Below are 20,579 nucleotides of genomic sequence, written 5' to 3'. Positions count from 1 at the left end.
GTCCATCCAAGATGTGGTTCACTGGCTCACAGCCAGCATGTCCATTTTATTTAGAGGCTATCCAAACCCAGTTGGACTGTGGCTTGGTCAGCTGTGAGGCACAGGCAGGTCAAACCCAACCAAATCTCAACACTGACTGACACATGAACTACAGCTACCCAAAGCTGTGCCTGTAACCTGAATTTAGTCTTTAAAAATAGGTTCTCCATACTAAGAATGTGCAAGTTTTGCGGCATCATTTGTTTTGTGCTTTTCTGGAAGTTAACACTGATATTTGTCATCTGCAACACCTTAAGACAACATAAATAAGAATCTCATCTACTTATTCATTTTTGTGTCTCATCTACTTATTTATGTATGTGTGTGTCGGCACACTTTTACAGACGTTCATGCAAATCCCATGATTGCTTTCAATAACCTTTTGCTAAAGAGGAACTACAGTGGAATGATCTATGACAGCAAACCCGGCATGACCTCATCATCATTTTTAATTCAAACTTGTGACACATTTTGAAATAGTTAACACATGGGCAGACATCTCTGTCATGTCAGTCTCTTTCCTCGTCTTTATAGTGAAAATGTCACAAGAGGTCATTGGACTCATAACCAAGACACAACCATGTTTCATGGTATTATTTTAAAATGTAGCTTGATGAACAGATTGGGATGTATTTCAACTGTTTTCTAACCACAATTTCATCTCAGAGGAAAGCATTAGCTGGTGTGATATTTGTTTAAGAACATTTAAGCATTGAACAAGCACACAACAATATTGCAAAAAAAAAAGAAGATAACATTGGTTTTACATGGTTTTACTGAGAGTGGGTGCGTTAAACCTATCCAGCACAACCTCTGCCTTTCCTCTGGCTGTCTGTGATCACTTATGGTTTTTCTTCTGATGGGTAATCAGAGGACAATCTCATTCAGACACCTTCTAGTTCCAAGACAGTAAAGAAAATGTCGGGAATCTGCTGTCTGAGAAGAAAATGAGGATCTTTCCTTTGTCTGAGGTTTGGAGATGTTTGCTTGAGATTAGTCATGCAACCAACAAAAAACAGCAATTGTCTTATTGTCTCTAAACTGGTTATGTAACTATGGTCTGCCAATGTACAGAAATACATACACGTTTCCATAAAGAGTCGCTTGTTTTAGCCAAATTTATACCTTTTCTGTTAGGCTTGGTCCTCATGTTATTTTAACACTTTTGGTTATTTCACTCTCGCCCCATTGTAGTGATGTGCTTTAAGGTTAAGTCTTAACACAACAGTAGAAGTGAGTGTCGGCCACAAGAAATGGGAAAATGTCTTTTTTATTAAGATTTAATGCGATGTGAATCGAGCTGCTTCCTGGAGTATCAGGGTGCTTTGTTGTCTAATATTAATAATGTTGTGAAAGCAAATAATGTGCTTTTGTTTCAATTCCTTTGGTGTGTATCAAGCTGAAATATTTGGACTTCTTATGAATGAGTCCTCTGCCAGTGCAGTAGGGTGGTAAATACTTTTACACTCATATCACTCACAGCGACATGTGAGACGGGTCTGAAGTCTACAGACAGAGAGAACAGACACAGATACACACATACAGTCCTAACCAGGTGTCTTCCTCTTAATATCTAGAGAGCTTGCACAATGCAGCAGTCCTGCTGACAGACAGGAAGCAGGTCTGAGTCAAAGGTTAGTCTCGGCTACAGAGAGAAGCGGTGGGCACAAACTAAGATGGCTCTTTGGATAAAAGAGGGAAGGAGAAAAGCGGAAGAAAAAGCCCAGTTATAATTGCTTGCGTGGGCTGACACATCTGAATTTACAGGCAGCACTGGGACTGCTCCACTCATTTAAGATGTTATTTAAGAGCTAAGAGAGAAACAAACATAGAACAGATATTTTGTTCTCTTTTTTTCTTAATCTGTTTTTGGCCCCTCCCTTTTGCTTTGGTGTATCTAAATTTGTCTCCTGTTGCTCAAACGTATAAGAAGCCAAAATGACACCATTATTTTGACTAGACTGTTTTTCCTCCCAGGGAGAGAGGCCAGAGGAAGTGTAGGTGACCCAGACTGGTTTACCGCCACAGCCACCCTCAGCATCCAATGCCTGCTTGGGCAACATTACTACTACTATACACCATGACCACATGTGGCCTCGCTCCAGAGCGAGCCGCCCATAGGAACCTCGCAGGGTGCCTCCATCCCACCCCGCTGTAAACAGTCTGGCTGTCGTCTGGCACGAAGCTCATTAAGGATCATATTTACAGGCCAAATGTTTATGTTTGTGTGTGTTAACCCATCTTAGGCCTGTAACAGCCGTTTTGCACAGTTCTTGCTCTTTACTGTTCACAACTGTGTATTTGTTTTGTTTTTGTGCTACTTTTCTCCATAAATTGCAACACCTCTGACCTCAAGCTGTCTGGGACTAATCAGCTGAAGAGACTTGGCTTAGAGTGTGCAATGAAGTTTATTCTTGAGGCAACACAGGAGATACCACACGATCCTTCCTCCTATAAAAAAACGACAACATAGAATTTGTTTGCCCATTTACCAACAACATTGTTCCTGTTGAGACCTCAGTGCACGGGGCCCATTTTGAGAAAAGTTCTCACACAAAATAAAAATGCCCTACTGGATACCAGCAGCAGATGTTGACATCCTTCTTAAGTTGACTAGAAAACACAATCACCATCTGCCATCTGCTTGAAATTACACTGTATGTTTGGACCAAGAGTGTTATTGGGGACACAAAGGGGAATGAGACATAACATAACATCAGTGGGTCAAACCATGGAGGTTTACAGCTACATTTGGGTTTATAACATAATTTATTTTCATTTAATCTCTCATTGGTTAATGTTGAATTCAGTCAGACAACGTTTTGGGGCAAAAAAAAAAAGTTTACATTTCTGACCTTCACACCACAACTCATAACAAAGAACACCCACCACACACGATTTCAGAATATTTATTTCTTACCAAACTGCTTACCATAGTAACAGTTCTGTCTCTTGTCTCAGCATCATAACACATTTAGATCCAACTTCAGAAAAATAAATCACATTCAAATGCAATCACGTGTCAAGTTACATAATTCATTTTGCACCATGAGGTAGCTGAAATGCTGAATAAAAAAGCCCTCGTAGTAGGAGCCTGGAGGAGAGGCCTAAAGTGATGAGTCATGTTTTAAAAGAATAATAATCTAATATTTGCACATGGCGAGACACAGGACCTGGTGGTGGTCTGCCTCTCTGCCGAACTTTCCATGTTTCTTCTCTGTGGTGATGATGGAGTTGGTGTACAGACGGTGTCATACTTTCCTGCACAGCTGCAGCACGGGAGTTTTCCCTTGCGTCTTTACCAGAGGAACCATCATTGTGATTCTTTTCAGCAGACAACAGAGAACTTTATGCAAACACTCACTGTTTTTATAGTGTTGGGATACTGGATGTCCAAAAACCTTTTTTTGTGTGTGTGTTTTATTAACACTAGTAATATGTCCCTGTTAATCCCTGTTTATGACCTTGTCAAACTTGCTCACTTGCTGCTACACTTTTGAACAGCACTAACAATTTACTCTAAGTGTTACTGTCCTCCATCATTAGCCTAACCATCAAGTCCCTCACATTGCTATTTCTCTAACTAAAAGGCCACAGAGTTTCAACTTTACTTCATTTTAATTCAACGTGGCACTGTGACAAAGTTGCATAAGTTTACATTTTCCACTTACACTGCAAGTTTCAATCCAATAGGATGACTAATTAACCCAATATATTCTCTTTGCTTCCTGTATCAGCAAGTTTTTTTTTTTTTTTTGCAATAGTTAGAAAAGCATGAGATGATTTGCACCAATGAGGTGGCTTAACATTTTCCAATGGACAAAAAGAATAAAATGACTGTAATACATATGTCTGGACCGAAGAATACAGTTTTGTGCCTAAAATGATCATCTAGGAATCACATTGGGTGTAGAAATGTATACATTTCTTACAATACTTCTTACGGTAACCAATATCTTAGATTTGAGGACAGAGAAGGCCTTTGAGGCAGATGTGAGTGTTGATGGTCTCAGTTTAAGAGGTATGTCTATGCACAAACAGACGCAGTGTGGTCAGACGACGGGTGGTTTGGGATGTGGGGAAAGAAGGAGCAAGAAAGGAGGTAAGGGGGCAGTGAGTGAAAGTGGGCGGAGTGTGTCTGGGTGTGGGACTGTCATCCCATTGAGGGGAGTAACTGTGGTGTTTTGATCGAAATCCAGCAGATGTGGGGAGAGAAGAGAGGGGTGTGAGTGAGAGAGAGAGAGAGAGAGAGAGAGAGAGAGAGATTTCCACCCACCCAACAAGGAGACACACTCATAAACAGCAGACAGACTGAGTGAGAGTCAGAAAGACACAGGATCTCAGGGCAGCAGCAGTTCAAACAGCGTGGCAGACAGAAACAGAGTTTCATTGAGAGAAGATGATTTATTAAAGCGGAGGCAAAGTCACACAGACACACTCCAACACTAAACACTAATAAACAGAGCAGACAGACGAGCAGGAGAAAGTTAAAAAAAAACAACTAAATATTCTATGACTAACTGAAAAGGAAAAATCTAATAAGGAAACACTCAGTTCACTCTTTGCCCCACGTCTAACACACATACACTATTGCTGAGTGTGTGCTACCCAGTCTGAGGAGCCGGGCTGATACACCCCAACAAGTGGAACATCAGGGAGGAAGGAGCAAGCAAGTGGATGGATGCCTTTTGCAGACTCAGCGGCCTGGACCCTCTGTGGGTGAGTTTGTGATGTGTTCACTGACCCTGAACTCACAGTCTTAACTTATGTTTGTCTTCTCTTTTTCCAGGGAACAGTAAATGTAACACCATGTCCAGTTCAGTTACAAAAACCTAGATTTGGGGTACATTTGGGTGAGACTTGGCTACTTTCGGTTTAAATATATTTCTGTGGCATTTTGACGTTGTTTTTCGAAGACAAAATGATAATAATTTGATGTTTTATTGTGTGTACATTTGAATGCATAACGTCTCAGCATTGAAGTGATCAGATGATGCATGTCATTAGTATTAGCAATATTCGCATGCTGCATTAGACAGGGTTTGACTTTTTATTAATAATTGGTAGGATGAAAGCAGTCAGCTTGTGTACAGGAAATGTAAGTTGGCAGCACTTAAAAGTAGTGGAAGAAAATCCCCATGGTACACACTGACCTTCTCAGTTTGCAGCCTGGTATGTGAGTGCATTAAAATCTAACCTACAGCAAGAGTGAATGGTAGATTATCTCTAATGAATATCAGATCTGCATTTATCGCCCTGCTCTGTGAGTCAGCACCGTGAGATGCTGAGAAGTAAAGGTGCGTCACACTGACAGAAATGTTGCTGTTGCTGGACAGGTTTTAAAGTCTTGTTTAGTAGCAAACCTCCACATTCTAAATCCCTACTCGAAAGTCAGAGTATGGCCTCGATCCAGCTGGAATTCCAGAATTACTGAATGCACTCACTCCGAGCTCGCCTATCCCCCCTTCCCCTCCTACTCTCTCTCTCGCTCTCTCTGTTTCTGGTTCTCATTATCGCTTTTTTCTGTTCTTTGCTTCTGAAAAACCTCAAAACAACAGTCAACAAACATGTTGAGAAAATGAAAGTAGACTGTATATCGTCTTCTTCAGTTCTCTTCGCAATGAAAGTTCAAAGAGTACATGTAAAACAAAGAGGATGTTTGAACAGTTGTTTCTTGTCTTGTGTTGGCTGCAAAGAACATTCAGTTATTACGTGTGGCAATCAACCTTTCACATGCTTTTGGTGCAGCGTCAAGGACATAGGGTTGCAGCAGGGATTTATTTGGCACTATTGCAGAATTGAACATGTACAATCCAGCTAAAAGTTGGATGCAGTAATAGATTGCTTGTAAGTTTTTCAGAGTCTACAAATTTGAAAGGGGCCAACATGGCCATACTTTAATTTTAGAAACCGGACACATCCAACTATAGGGAGGCTGTCGGAAAAGCGACCAAGGCGACTAAAACGATTATGTTCTTAGTTCATTCAAAACAAATACTCACATCACTGTTTAATACATAACCCTCTGGTCCATACCTGGTTTACAAGGTAGTGAATTACCAATGAAATCTCTCCAAATGGGATATTTAGCAAATTTCCAGCACAGTCAAAGTCTGTACTACTTTCACATTTTAGTGTGTGTAAGGTAATAATAGACAAGTGCAACTCCCAAGTTGTCGGCTTCGACCACTTTATTGCGTAAACTCCATCCAAGTGTGAGAAACAGGAACTATGCAGAATGCACAGTAAAGCACTTTGGAGAGAGTTTGACATGATGGATTTCCTACATAAAAGCGCCTTGTGCATTTGCCTGCCACTGACCACAGGACTCAGAAGGGTCTGTGAAAGTAGCCTCCCACTCACTGCCTCTCAAAAGATTTATCTCTTAAATGGGTTTTGGAGTATCAGTGCTTAAAAAGACCACCAATATACTGTACGTGCAAATATGGTGTATTCATTACATAATCATAACCACCTTTGCTGTGAAGATTTGTTTTTGGATTTTTGGAACCCGAAAGCAGGGCTGGCAAAGATGTTTTATTTGAACGAGTCACCTCCAGTCAGGCTGTGATTCAAACCGTAAGTGGGTTCAGAGAAGGCAAACAGTAGCGATTGATGGTAAACTTGAATTAATCACTGCACATGCTCAGACATGCTGCCCCCCAGAGAAGTAGCATCTCTCTCCATGTAGGCTGTCTATCTTGCCCTGGTTTATCCGCAGGGCTGCAGGTGGACAGTTGCCATCAATTGTTGACTCTCTCCCTTACACCAGCGTTAAGTCCAGCAGCAGGGCCAGACATCTTAAACCATGCTCAAAACCACTTCCTGTGGTGACTCCACAGGGCAGCCCCATTAGTACGGGCAGACACCCTGCCCCTCGTTAGGCGAGGGAGGTGATAAACAAGGGGTACAAGAACAACAACAAGCCACGAAGATTCTGGAAGAGGACTTTTTTTTTTTTTAGTGTAAGACAACCCGCTCCTGCTTCTGCTGCTGTTACATAATCACAAACTAATGACAGTATTTGTGTAACACACCTCGTCTGCAAAACCATTAATAGTTTACTAGCTCATTATTTGTATAATCCTTGACCTCACTTTTTAATATGTTGACGGTGTACATCGTCCAACTAAAATTAGGGAACAAGCTGGAGACATGGGCAAACATTTTCCAAAACTGACTCAGCTTTGTAGCAAATGAAGGCCCTTTCAGCTCACACTCTCAGCCCTGGTCCTGGACATAGATGGATGAAACACAAGACCCAAACCAAGTCCAGATTCTCTTGACTTGCCCTTCACCTCCTCTATCTATCAGATGATTGATATAATGCCACCGTTTTTATTCAAGAAATTACTCTTTAGCATATGTCTGGATCTAAACCTTTGACTTTCTCTTTGTTACAGGACTGGAACCGTACATGGTACACTGCCAACCCAGACCTGACCCAGTGTTTCCAGAATACAGTGCTGGTGTGGGTCCCGTGTATCTATCTGTGGTTGCTGGCCCCTTTCTACTGTCTTCACCTCTACTGCCATGACCGCGGACGCATTCAAATGTCCTGCCTCTGCACCGCCAAGATGGTGAGATGTTACACAGACATTGGCCAGGCTTCAATTCATTGTTTAAAATTTTCTTCAAAAAAATGGGAGACACCAAAGCCAAATGTCTACAGCCTCTTTACAGAGGGATGTTAAATATCAGTAAAAAAAAAAAAAAAAAGTCAATTGTGACTATGACCAAAACGTTTCTCAAGTTCAAACCCCATTACTCTTTTGTCCTATTCAGGCGTTGGGTTTCCTGCTGGCCTCTTTTGGCTTTGTTGAGTTCTTCTACATCCTGCTGGAAAGGAGCCAGGAGATCCAGCAGCACATGGTCTTCCTACTCAGCCCCATCATTCGCAGTATGACAGTGGTAAATACAGCAACTCTTTCCTGACTTTTCTAAAGTTTACACATACATCTTTCTGTCCAAATAGGATTTTTTTCTGACTAGAATAAGTTTAGAGTCCATTATTTTAGCTGTAAAGGTAAATGTGGGCCCTCTTCTAACTGTACATTTACATGAGGCTCGGGTCAATTTGTGAACTCATTCGCACATTTTTAAAATATTTCACTACTGCATATTGTGGTGTGATATTACCAAGCAGCAACAGCTGGTATTGAAAAATGAAGCCAATTGCTTCTGCTGCTATAACATCACTCGTTCACTTGTGGACTACCATTTTGCCTCAAAGTATGCCTTTTTTTTCTTTCCCATCATCTTTATCTGGAGGTAGATATTTGAACAAGAGTTTGCATACTCTATGTTACATCTCTATGCTGGTTAGAGGTGTCAGTGTCAAAGTAACTTGTCAATACACACACATATGTATACTGTATATACACATACATACATACATACATACATACACACATATATGTATATGTATGTATGTATATATACAGTATACAGTTACTAACAGTAGTAAAAAGTTAAGCATAAGGCACTCACAAATTTTGAATCCAAGTGCTTGAGTTTACGATAGAGCTATGCCTCTGATTTGTGGCTAAAATAACACACCTGACATCCTCCCTGCGTTGCTCAGGGTAACAGAGGAGTTTTGGGAATAATTCAGCCTGTGTCCCACTGGCTCTCATGTCAAAGTGCAGAGAAATAATATAATATATAGCCCCTGTACAGTATGTTGGCCAGACACTGAGGTGCTAAGATGCACAACAGGGGATAGTTTTACAGTGCTGCAGGCAGTGCAAATATTACAGAACCATGTGAACATAGCCTTTATTTGACCATCAGTCATCAGAGCGCAGAGTACATGTAATGATATCAGTTACTATTTGATGTTCAAGGAATTTACGGCTGTGTGTGGAATTTCCAATACAATGAAAAATGTTGTGGTATGTGTTGTGCATGTGAGAGACCAAAAGTAATTTTTAATAGAACAATACAAAGAGCAATAATTCAGAAGTTTGTAGAGGCCTTTCTTTTTTCCCCTAAAACAAATGCTCTTTGATTTCCCCTTAATCTCTGCAGATAACTGGTCGATCAGACATAAGTGTGGCCAATGACTACTGTAAGTCAGGAACTCTAAGTGGATGGTCATTGCTCGTGCATCACTAGATGAAAATAGTTGATGCATGTCCAAATATTTACTTGAACATAAACGAGCTGCTCAAGTTTGTAAGTAATCCTGAGTAATCCCATACACTTCATACAGGTTCACTAAAAGGTCTTCCAAACTTTTGGTTCATCTTCAAGAGCACCAAACCGCCAAATACAAAAGTGATGATACACAATTGTAGCTTAAGTCAAACCTAATTACATAGAAAGGTTTGGTCTTTATATAGGCTTCAGGTGTGCTGTTGGACGTTTTGACGCCAATTTTTTCTTTGAGCGCCATTGTTCTTACCAAAACTGTATTTAAGGTGCTACGTGTTAAATTGTAATGCTGCTGCATTAAGGAAGAGAAGACAAAAGATATTAAACCTTCATAAAATTGGCTTAGGAATAAGAATCTGAGGTTTTAAATCAAAACAACAATAACCAGAATTCATAGTATGCACGTTTTTTACTCAGGTTTAAGGAGAAACAGCTCTTAAAATACAAGACTTGTGTCAGTTTTTTCAGCGTAGAGGAGATCTTTAATCTCTCCAAATCTTTTCTTTTCATCATTCTAACTCTTCCGTTGAAATGAAGAGTAACCCACAAGGATCAAGGTGGCATGAAGGGTGGGCTAAAGAACATTGGAGAAGAAAAGGGCTGGTTTGTAATCAGAGAATGTTGTGAATGACTCATTCTGATGAAAGGCCCTGGATGTTTCTCAGGACATTGATCCCACTCATTTTCGTCAGATTTTAAATTATACTTCACTGAGTCGTAACAAACAGAAAAGGGGTGCAGCTCACAGCACGGGTGGCATGGCAGGAATCAAATGCTGTTTATCCTCTGCAGAAACGGTGTAACATTACAACACAGTAGCAGGTTGCTTTGGTGTTGTACCCCAGTCTACCTCTAAAGCTATCCAAGTTTAACTTGACTTACAAAGCTTCTTCTCTCAGCAGCCTCACACAGCTCCTGTTTAGACTCACTCTCTCCAAGTCAGACAGCTTTGCCCACCTGTGGTCTTTTCAGACTCCTGAGTAAATAGCAGCAGGTTTTTGGGTTAAAATGCACTGAGACGTCTCTTATAGACAGGGATACATTTCAAAAAAGCTAACTTATTTTGAGAGTATATTTATCACTGCAAGAGCATCCAACAAACATCTGCCAAATCATATTAAGTGCCGTCATCAATCTTTAAAATCTATTTGCCAGAACTCTCTTTAACAAAGGTTATAATTTTCTTGATGTTGATTGTAGCCACCCGTCACCACCCAACCCATCAGGAACATTGCACTCTTGTTGCTCTGACCAACTTGTTTTGTTGACTTTCAACTCCAGTTAATGTATTGAATTCGTTTTACTTCGAGTCAGCCAGCCCAGGAACAAATCGTGGTCACGATTGATGAAAAGTACATGCATGATGCTGACTATAATCAGCAATACCATGACGTAAAACTCTGCTCTTCCCATGTAATTATAAGGTAGGGTTTTGATTCAGGGCTTAGTGATAGACTTAGTTCCACCCACTGACTTGTACAAACAGATGGGCTGATGGTTTGCAGCAATATGGCAAGTCAGAGCGGAAGGCTTGGAATAGGAAGGTCCTTGCCTCTGGATGCTGAACTAAGGGCATCTTTAAGTTGAAGGTTTGGATGGGGGCTGATGCAGCCTCTGCCTCTCCAGTTCAGGGCTCAAAGTACTCAAAGTACCAACAGAAGAGCACATGAAGTTCTCTTGGTACCACTTACTTAGATACTGTTGCTCTTACAGGAGATATGCAGTATAAAAGACTTGAGAGCTCTTTATTTAGCTGAGGACCTACAGCACTGGAAATGACATTGATTTTGTAAAACTGGGTCAATATTTATACCAATTGACTACCTGCATGGAGAGATCCACTACTACAGGTCCACTAATCTCTACAAAAGTTTTGCTCATAAAACCCCCCCAAAAAAAACATGTTGCTGTATTTGGTCACCTTTTACTTTCATAACATCTGTAGACACACTGGAAGCTATTTAACGAAAGATAATCCAGCAAGCGGATAATCATGAAGCAGCTGTGTGGTGTAAGAGCCAGCTTTTTCCCTCACTAGTTTTTGGAGACCAAATAAGGGCAAAGAAGAGTATTAAGTATGTTTATTTGCAGTTACACTGTAGAATAAAAAAAATCTTTTTGTTGTCTAAGTCAGACTAAAGTGGACATTTTAAAAGCTTGTAAACATGCAGCTTTAGCAGACAGCTGTTTCGTCGTGAGCCAGTTTTTTCTTGTCATATATGATGGAATAAACTGGGCCTTTGTAATATAGTAATGAGGCATTTACCTGCTGTTTTGTAATGTTAACAGACAAAGAGTAAGGTCCTTTACCTCCTTATTGTAAAGTATCTTGAGATAACGCGTGTTATTAATTGATGCAATACAAATAAAGATTGATTAATGTTAGTCTGACTGAGATTATGCTAAACTGAATTTCTTGAAGTGGTGGGACTTCCTAGATGTCTTCCTTGTCGTTGTTGTTGTTGTTGCGATTCATTTACATTTGCATGAATACGCCTTTACCTGACCCAAACGAGGACTGGGCATGCTCCATAGGCATAAATGCATATTCAAGCAAAAGTCGCATTGAAGTTTGCCAGCCAATATCACCATAAACTAGAAGGATCACATGTTTCCCAAATAAATTCAAGCCAGGAGCCTCTAAATTACAGGTCTAGTTGTGAGTACCTGTCTGTCTGTATTAGTCCCTCAGTAGACTGCAGGAAAAATGGCTGAACAAAAGAATGAATAATCAGCATGCCACAACAGCAAACAGCCTTGATATTATTTACATAAATTCTCCCTCTCAGCCACCACACAGAGTTGTGTATACACATCTTTCCATAGCATACATCAGTTTGTTGATGTGAATATCTTATATAACTACCAGACCGCTGTAGTTTAAAAGAGGACAGCACTGTGGCTCATCCAAAAGTGAACAACGTGGTACTCATTATAAAACCTAAACCCATTTCTCTCAGTACTTGATGATAAGCTGGCATGACATAGTGAGGTCTCACTTGACCAATTACTCAGAGAAGGGCCATTTATAGTGGTTTAGGGACACATGCACGACTCCTTTGAGGACAGACAGCCATTTACAAACACTGAATCAGTCTGTTTTGTTTAGTTAAGTTTTGCTTTCCAAACTACACTCGATTATAATGTTAAGTAATGTGTGCTTTTACTTTGATGAAAAGGTGTAGAGACATGAACGTAAGGAGAGCGAATGGGGAATGAGCTATATTAAACAGCGTCACAATGGGAAACCGACCTACAACCTGTGCAACAAGGCCAGTAACGTCTGTGCATGGAGCACCCGCTCAATAAACTCAGCTAAACTGGTACCCCCATGCAACATGTTTTGTTTGTCTGTAAAGGCTGCGGCCAGGGAATTCCCAAACCCAAGTTACTTACTTACTCCAAACCACCATCAGCTGCAGTCGATTAGAGTAGGAATCTGATCAAAGCCTCTATGCTTTGGGGGCAACAACAAAAAACATCATCAGCTGATATTCAGAGATGATGCTTTATTTTCTTTAAAGGAATCATACTGGGGCAACACTGATTAGAAACTTGAAAAGAAGTTTCCTTAGATATAATTGATAAAAAAACACAAACGTAAAAAAACAACAACATTGATTTATATGCTATTTATTTTTTAATTAAAGTTTTGGCTCTCAGCCACTCTGTAAGGGATGAAAGTTTTTTTGTCTCTGCTGTGCTGCCAGCACTTGTAAAATCAAAAATTAAGTGTATTTGTCTCTCTGTGCTTCCTTTTTTAGATCTTAGCCTTATGCATCATCCAGTTTGAAAGAGTTAGAGGTTGTCGTTCCTCTGTTTTCCTCTTCCTATTCTGGGTCTTGGCTGTTGTCTGTTCCCTGGTTCCGCTCAGAGCAAAGATCCAGCTGGCCATGGACGAGGTAGGTTTTCAGCTTATTTATTCATACAGAATATTCACACTTTCCCTTATTGTTTGAGAGAAATGCAAACCTAATCCAATCCTTTATCTTTAAACACTGGGCGCTCCAAGCATCTAAACTCTTACTTACATGTTCTATATTTAGAATAAAGAAAAACTCAGAGCTGAAGCTGAGGTGAAGGTGTCTGTCAGATTGAACTCAGTGAACCTGCGGTGTCAAAACAGTGTGGGATATCTAATCAGGTCTAGTCCAACCAATCGTCTAGACGCAAGACTCCAGCAGTCCAGCTTGACATGTGCCCAGTGTCAGCAGAGAGTTTTATTTAATCCCCTATTTTAACCAAAGTAACCTAAAGTTAACCAAGTGTTGGAGGATGACACTGCCAATTCTGGTCAAGCATGTGTGTGTTTAAGTTTTCCTTTTCTTCCTGTGTATCCTGTTAGACACTGCAATCATTGTTGTATGGGGTAAGTTTCTATTTCAGCGCTCACTGCCGTGGGGCTGTCGCATTTGCATTTCTATAAAAAACACACAAACAGACACACACATCCATATTTCTGTTTTATCGTCTTCAGTGTGACATTCCCACACTGCTTGGGGGAGAGTAATGATGGCCCTGGGATAAATGCTGGTGAGACATGGCAGCCCAGGGTCAGACCAGAGGAACGTCAGCGCTGCATTTATGGGCCGACACTGTTGTAAACACAGCCAGATGGAAATCTATGCATCCACACATAATGTGAAGCCATTAACAATCCAGACAAAGACAGTTTCATTTATCCCGTTTAAGATAGCATCCCCCACTACAATACTGAGAAACACATTTGGATTTACCATATTGACATGCGTAGATTATTTGACCTATTATTTAAAATTAATATCATTAGGCCTAAGGAGATTTTGTCAGTCCTATGCATGAACAGCATACTAGATACTGTATCAGGTTAAGATTATTTAAAGACAGAATTGAATTTGTCTCCATGCAAATTAATGTATAAATTGGACAGGTGGTTTTACTGAAGTGAACAAGCACCTTACAACCAACAAAATCAAGAAAATTGTTGCTGACTTTGATTGAAAACATTATAATGCAGCTAGAGTTATAGAAAAAAAGATCAACATATATATATATGGGGAACTATTCTGTATTGTAAGTTCAATAACAAGAAGAACCTCACTGTTTTGTTTTTGTCTTCAGCAAAGCTACTGTTAGCTAAATAACCTGATTAGCTAGCCTGAAAAGGACACATAACTTATCTACGTTGGTGAACTAAAACTCATAACTGTTATGTTCACATCTTCTATGCAAAACATTGAGGTGTAAAACCATAACTTTTTGATTTTGGGTAGGGTTTATGTTCAAATACAGTATTTTTTCTCAACAAAAATTGATATGCTAATATGTCGCTTATCAATGCTGGTAAGACCATTTCATAACCCTGTGTAGAGCCAGGCTATTTGTTCCCTCTGTTTATTCGTAGTGCTAAGCTTAGCTTACTAGCAGCTAGCAGAAGTAAGAACAAATTGTCATAAGAGTGCCATCAATCGTTATGTCTTCTAGTCATAACTTGTGGCACAATGGCAAAGCTTGTACAATACAGTTCCAATAACTCCTTAACAATTCATTTTCAATTTCAAATTGTGTTTATGCTTTTCTAAACATTTTAAAGCTTAACTGATCCCACTTTAGCAGATTTGCTACAGTTAAAAGTTTTTAAAAAAAATGAAGGCTTAGAAGTGCACCTTATTTTTTTCCCTTACTAAGACATTTTCTACATATTTATAAATAAAGTGACTGATTCACGTTGGAGCGCTGATGGCTTGAGTTGACAGGGTTCGTTTGCGGACCCTTGGCCATTCTAAGTTACTCGACCTACATTTTTCCCACCCACTCTCCGACCATTCTGACCCAGTTTTTCACTTTGTGGCCGGATCCATTTGGCCCCTTGATATCTTTTTTTTCTGGGCGCTGCTCCACACTTTTCATAGAAAGTCATTTTACTGCTTACCATGGCTCTTACTTTTATTCATACCCGGACCGCTGAACAACACACTGGCTGTGGCAGTGGCAAAGACCCACTTGTAAACAATGCGCCTTGCCAAAAGCCACAGTTTCTGTACGTCAAGAATAACATGTGAGTCCTACTTTTCACAAAACGGTCTGAGTGGTTAATATTGCAGCTGCTGCCTTGATGAATGTAAGGGAGCTGGTTTGTAAAACCACAATCTCTCTATTTACAGATACAAGCTCTTAGCGTGACTGAGAGGCAGATTTAACTATTGCTTCATTTGTACGAAGTATACCCTTAAAGACTTGGGTTTTCACTCTGTTTCAGCTTTTAGTTCTATAATACTTTTTATTGTGTCTGTGATCGTTGAGTGTTTTAAACTGTATCCTCTGCTATACAATGTTTAAGCATGGGAAAGGCCATGAAATAAATTTAGCGTTGTTGTGAAACTGCACACGGCGCCAAAGATAAATGACATTGCTTCCCACAGGATGTTGTGGGAATTGTTTATTAACATTAAAAATAAAAGCAAATTGCATTTTGATCTTTATGACAACCCTGTCTCTTGATGGAAAGCAATGTTATTTTGCTGTTGCCTATGCCTATGACTATGATTTGTGTCTCTTGTTTTAAAACAAAGGTAACTTACGCAACTTGTCTGAGTTATAAATGAATAAAATTGAAGAGCTCTAAGTAGAGATTCTGCTAATTCTAAACCTGCAGCAGCTCCTAACTTGTTGTTTTCTTATTCCACAGGGCATTGCCTCTGATATCGTACGATACCTCGCCTTCTTCTCCTACTTCACAATCCAACTTGCCCAGCTCTTCCTGTGTTGTTTCGCTGACCAGCCTCCCGAGGGGAAAACCGTGTTGGAAAAGGTAGGCAGAGGAGAATGTCTCCCACTTCCGCTGACTCAAATCCAATACCCAGGAAAGAAAATATCTTAACAGCTATCTTGTGGTTTTCAACTTTTGTTGTGAAGACACTTTTGCCTTATGGAGGATATGATGTGATTCACATCCTAACTTCCTCTCCCACTCTCTCTCCATTGCTCTGGCAAATCCTGAGGGGTGTGTGAAAGACCGTGTGTGTGAATGACTGTGTGCGTGTTTGTGTGTGTTTGACGTTGTCCTCCTGCATTCTTTAAACAGAACTCACTCACCTCAGCTTTGGATAACATCATGCCTGCAACTTAGAGTCAATGACCAAACAACAGCACAGGAATTACATAATACAGACATATAATCATTAGCCTGACGGACAAGTTTCCAATATAAAAGTGGTTGGTGACTCAGGACTGCCGACAGGTAAATTAAAATGAGCCCCATCAATCAAACAGATCAGTGATGTCATATTTCCCTGGTGACAAACAATCAAAACAGCCGGAAAAGTCCCTAACAAATTCGTGGCCCGTGGTTAGAAGGTCGAGGGTGCAGAAGCCACAGTCTGGCGGCGTGGACACACCCATTGGTCGCTCCCTGGTGTGTCTTCCTCTTCACCCTCCACGTCCTCCTCCCCTCAGACCCACGCTCTGGTTAAAGTTACTCACAGGAAGAGAGGAAGTGAAGGGATGAAGAGCCAGAGGGCTTGTAATGAAGAGCGAAAACACCATGGTGAGGGGGTGGCAGGGCGGAGAGATGCCATAAAGTATGCGTGTGAAGACAAACTTTCTGTGTATGTACATGTGTGTGTGTGTGTGTGTGTTTGTGTGTTCACTTGTACGGTTTCTGATGACACATTTCCCCTTCGTCTGCTCTCGACCTCAAAACGTCACAATTCACTCTACGCTAACACTGAACTCTATTTATTCTGTCCTGTGGGAGTTCATGGCCTTTGCTTTCCACAACGTACCGACAGACTGAAAAACACTGTTTACACACATTAGCATTCTAAAACACACTTCTCACAAATGCACCATTTAACCAAGAACCAAACGTCTATAAAGCTGTTTATGATGCAAAAGCCTTTTAGCTGTGAGAGATTTATTGGGAAAACAAAAGTGAGTCTGGTATTTAATCTGTTGCAGAATCCCTGTCCCGTCAAAGATGCCTCATTCCTGTCGAAGATTCTCTTTTGGTGGTTCACTGGGTAAGATGGTTCTTCAAAACCCAGTCATTTTTAGTCTCCTGTTGACTCACTGCAGCAACAGTTTGTACTTGTTTACAATCATGCCTGTGTGTTGTTGATGATTATGTACTCACATAATCTCCACGCTCCCTCCTCAGGCTTGTTGTGAAAGGATATCGCACCCCACTGGCCGCTGAGGACCTGTGGACCCTGAGGGAGGAAGACACCTCAAACAAGATCATCTCTGAGCTGCAAGAGGATTGGACTGCCGAATGTGCCAAAATTCAAAAGTGAGAACATCTGATAATTGGTGTGATAAGTAATGAGTATGCTTTAGTACTTTGGTAAAGTGCAGTGTTAAATTTCATAATTTAACACTGCACTTTCATGAATTTCAGAGACTCATTGACGGATTACGCAAGACTACAGACATGCAAGCTGCTCTACATGAGGCTGTAATTTGTGGGGTTTTGACCTACATACCAAAGTCAGAATACAAACGTGTTGTAGTTAACGCGAACATACTAAAGTTCAGTTTGAATCATGCATACCAATTTAACAATCCTAGCATTTACTAATTAGCATACTTAGTTGTTTTTCTCTCATTTAGCAGAAAACAAAAACAGCTGAGGCAAGTTATTTGTTTTGCAGGAACTTAGTCATTTACCTAAATATTTAACCATTTGAAATTTGACCTGATGATGCTTTGGGCTAGGGAAAATTTAAAGGATTGTCAGAGTTATCACAGGTCATCCTAGAGAGGTAGAAATATGAACACAAACTATCCCTACAATCAATCCAACAAGGGTTAAGAATGTTCAAACTATTTATTAGGATTTATCATCTGAGGCCCAATAGTCACTTTTTATATTATGCCCATGTCTGATGAACCTTGCAATTAGAATAGTCATGGTCTATGTTATGTTCTTCATACATGCAAAAAGAACCCAGACATCTACCATCTTTGGTTTCTGCAGCTTATTTTTTTATGTCTTCAATCCCTCCTCCTGTCAGCCAGTGATTCAAGTCAGATAAATGAAAAAACAACTCAGATAGATTTCAGGGACAGGCTGTCCTCAAATTGTCTGACATTTTTCAGGAGTGTACGTGTGAAACAACTTTAGGAAGCTAAAGATAACTCACGCATTTTTCACATCTATTAGAAATGAGTGAAGATACAGACAGGAACCAGGGAGGAATGCTATAATACAGCTTTTCCCTGATTGGAACTAAACCAGCATATTGAGGTTATATTGCATGTGTTGTACCCACTCAGTAAAGGCGTTCAGCAAGAAGGAACATGGTGAAGCAACCAGTCTTCAAAGTGGAAAGACACGTGTTGGATATAAACATTTATACTTTCATGTTCCCTCTGGCGCGTGTGGCTTATTCTTTTTGCCACATGCTTGTGATTTACTGCACAGCTCTCACTATTGTCACAGCAGAAAAAAATCATTTCTATTTTATTGCAATGTGGCCAAATGTCAGCATTGTGTTTGTTGAGTTAATGACTCAAACAGACCATGACATAGCCATGATTGCGGTAAATTGAAATGCAGGGTGTCTCATCACCAAAGGCCTAGAATAGTTCTGAAGGCGTCCCCTGAGGACATCCAGTGCCATAATGTCAAGAAAAGGGCAATATGTGTCATTTCAAAGCCTGTTAACAAGTTGCAGCTCTTTGAAGATCTGTAGTTAAGTCCAATAATTATGTCAACAAGTAATGCCTTTTACTGCAACTGGTGAATTCTTGAGTCCATCAGTGATGATACCAATAAAAACATCTTTTTGTTCTTCACCCCCTGAATACATTAAAAGAATAAACTGGCGCCAGCACCATGTCGAGGCATCCTTGACACAGATGTCTTGTCTCTAACTTTGTTCTCCCCTCTGGCAGGCAGGAGAAGGAATTGGCTTCTGGTGTAGCATTGGGAAGCAGACTGCCAGACCAGGCTCAGCTGCTCAGGAAGCTGCAGAAGGAGCAGAGCTCTGGCTTCTTCCTGCTCAGGACGCTTGCACGAAATTTTGGTCCATACTTTCTGACTGGCACCCTGTGTATCATATTCCATGATGCATTCATGTTTGCCATACCCCAGGTGTTAAGGTAAGACCTACAGAATAAGTACACAAAAAAGCCAAGTCTGCTTTCAACATCAGTTACATCTGGGAAAATATATGGCTTTCAATAAATCCAAAAATATGATATATCCCTGTAGATATTGTTTATTCAGTATGAGGCCGTGAATCAGGAGTTGGTGTGCCTATGCAAAGGTATCTGTTGCAAGATGTGTCTTTTAAAAAGTTGTATTTTTGTTTAGTTTTTCGAATGTAACTTATTTAGTGGTCAGACACCCACAAACCAAATAGCATTGAGTGTTCTGTCTGAAGGACAGCTCAAGACAAAGTTTTCCAACCTTAAAGCTTGGACTGAATTTACATTTAAGGACTGCAATCTGGGCTGCAGTTTGAATTGAATTAATTGTCTGTATTGGAAATGAGCAATCCAATAAAAATAATAAGAATAAAACATTATATTTATGTAAAATAGATGACTTATTCCTGGTATGGAAGTTTAAATATATGTCCCCTACATTGATCTATTTTTAATGAGTTGTGACACAGACAAACAAATAACAACAGAAGCTGGCAGTAGTGAAAAACAGGTCATGGCTGAAGCACCACCAGCCGCACCATCATCCCACTCGCCAGACTGGAATGTTGTTGTGATGCACAGCACAGAATCAGTGGAAGTGTTAATTACGGTCATGAAGCTGTGAGCATGAAAAGTAGACGGGACCGCAGCCCTCTGTGCTCCAGTAAGAAGGACAGGCAGAGAGGGAGAGGAGTCTCTAAATGGCAGAAATGTTGTCGCACCACAATAAGAGCACCGCCGGCCAAGTGTGAGGGCAGCACGGCCACAGGCTGAGCTCTGTTGTGCAATGCGAGCTGCTTTGTGTACACCAGTCAGCCAGTAGCCGCAGGAGCACTCCAAGACCACAGGTTGAAGACCCAAACTGAAAGTTAAATAATGACAAAAATGAATGAAATCAGTTTAAAAAATCTATTTAAAAGGGGTAAGACCAACCCATGTCTAATTCTTTCCAGTGAAATTCATGCATAGAAACAGGGTGTTAATACAGACATGGCCCTGATGTGCAGACATTACACTGAACCTCCTCCTAAAATTTAATGATTTGCTTTTCTTCTTCAACAGTCTTCTTCTTGGTTTCATGAGAGATGAGGATGCTCCTCTGTGGAAGGGCTACTTCTACGCCACTCTAATGTTCCTGCTGTCCTGTCTCCAGTCTCTCTTTAACCATCAGTACATGTATACATGCTTCACAGTGGGAATGAGGGTGAAGACGGCAGTTATGGGCTTAGTTTACAGGAAGGTAAAAGTCAATC

At 40.5% G+C, this 20,579-nt stretch overlaps 1 protein-coding gene across 2 annotated transcripts in view; it reads left to right on the top strand.

Moving 5' to 3' along the window:
* abcc6a (ATP-binding cassette, sub-family C (CFTR/MRP), member 6a) overlaps positions 1-20,579 on the top strand; it is a 48,435-nt gene that overhangs the window by 16,878 nt on the left and 10,978 nt on the right. Inside the window, exons 1-9 of one of the 2 annotated variants that reach the window (XM_079336965.1) lie at positions 4,356-4,758; positions 7,443-7,619; positions 7,825-7,950; positions 12,960-13,097; positions 15,863-15,985; positions 17,134-17,195; positions 17,333-17,464; positions 19,072-19,278; positions 20,389-20,566. In XM_079336965.1, coding sequence (XP_079193091.1) covers positions 4,717-4,758; positions 7,443-7,619; positions 7,825-7,950; positions 12,960-13,097; positions 15,863-15,985; positions 17,134-17,195; positions 17,333-17,464; positions 19,072-19,278; positions 20,389-20,566 — 1,185 coding nt within the window. In that variant the 5' untranslated portion in view covers positions 4,356-4,716. Of the gene's footprint in view, positions 1-4,355; positions 4,759-7,442; positions 7,620-7,824; positions 7,951-12,959; positions 13,098-15,862; positions 15,986-17,133; positions 17,196-17,332; positions 17,465-19,071; positions 19,279-20,388; positions 20,567-20,579 lie in introns of those variants that run through there. The other variant, XM_079336966.1, reaches the window with a different exon arrangement.

This window comes from Symphodus melops (genome assembly GCF_947650265.1).
Source record: "Symphodus melops genome assembly, chromosome: 2".
NCBI lineage: Eukaryota > Metazoa > Chordata > Actinopteri > Labriformes > Labridae > Symphodus > Symphodus melops.
Note: the sequence above shows the minus strand (reverse complement) of the source record. Positions and strands in the feature narration are given on the sequence as shown.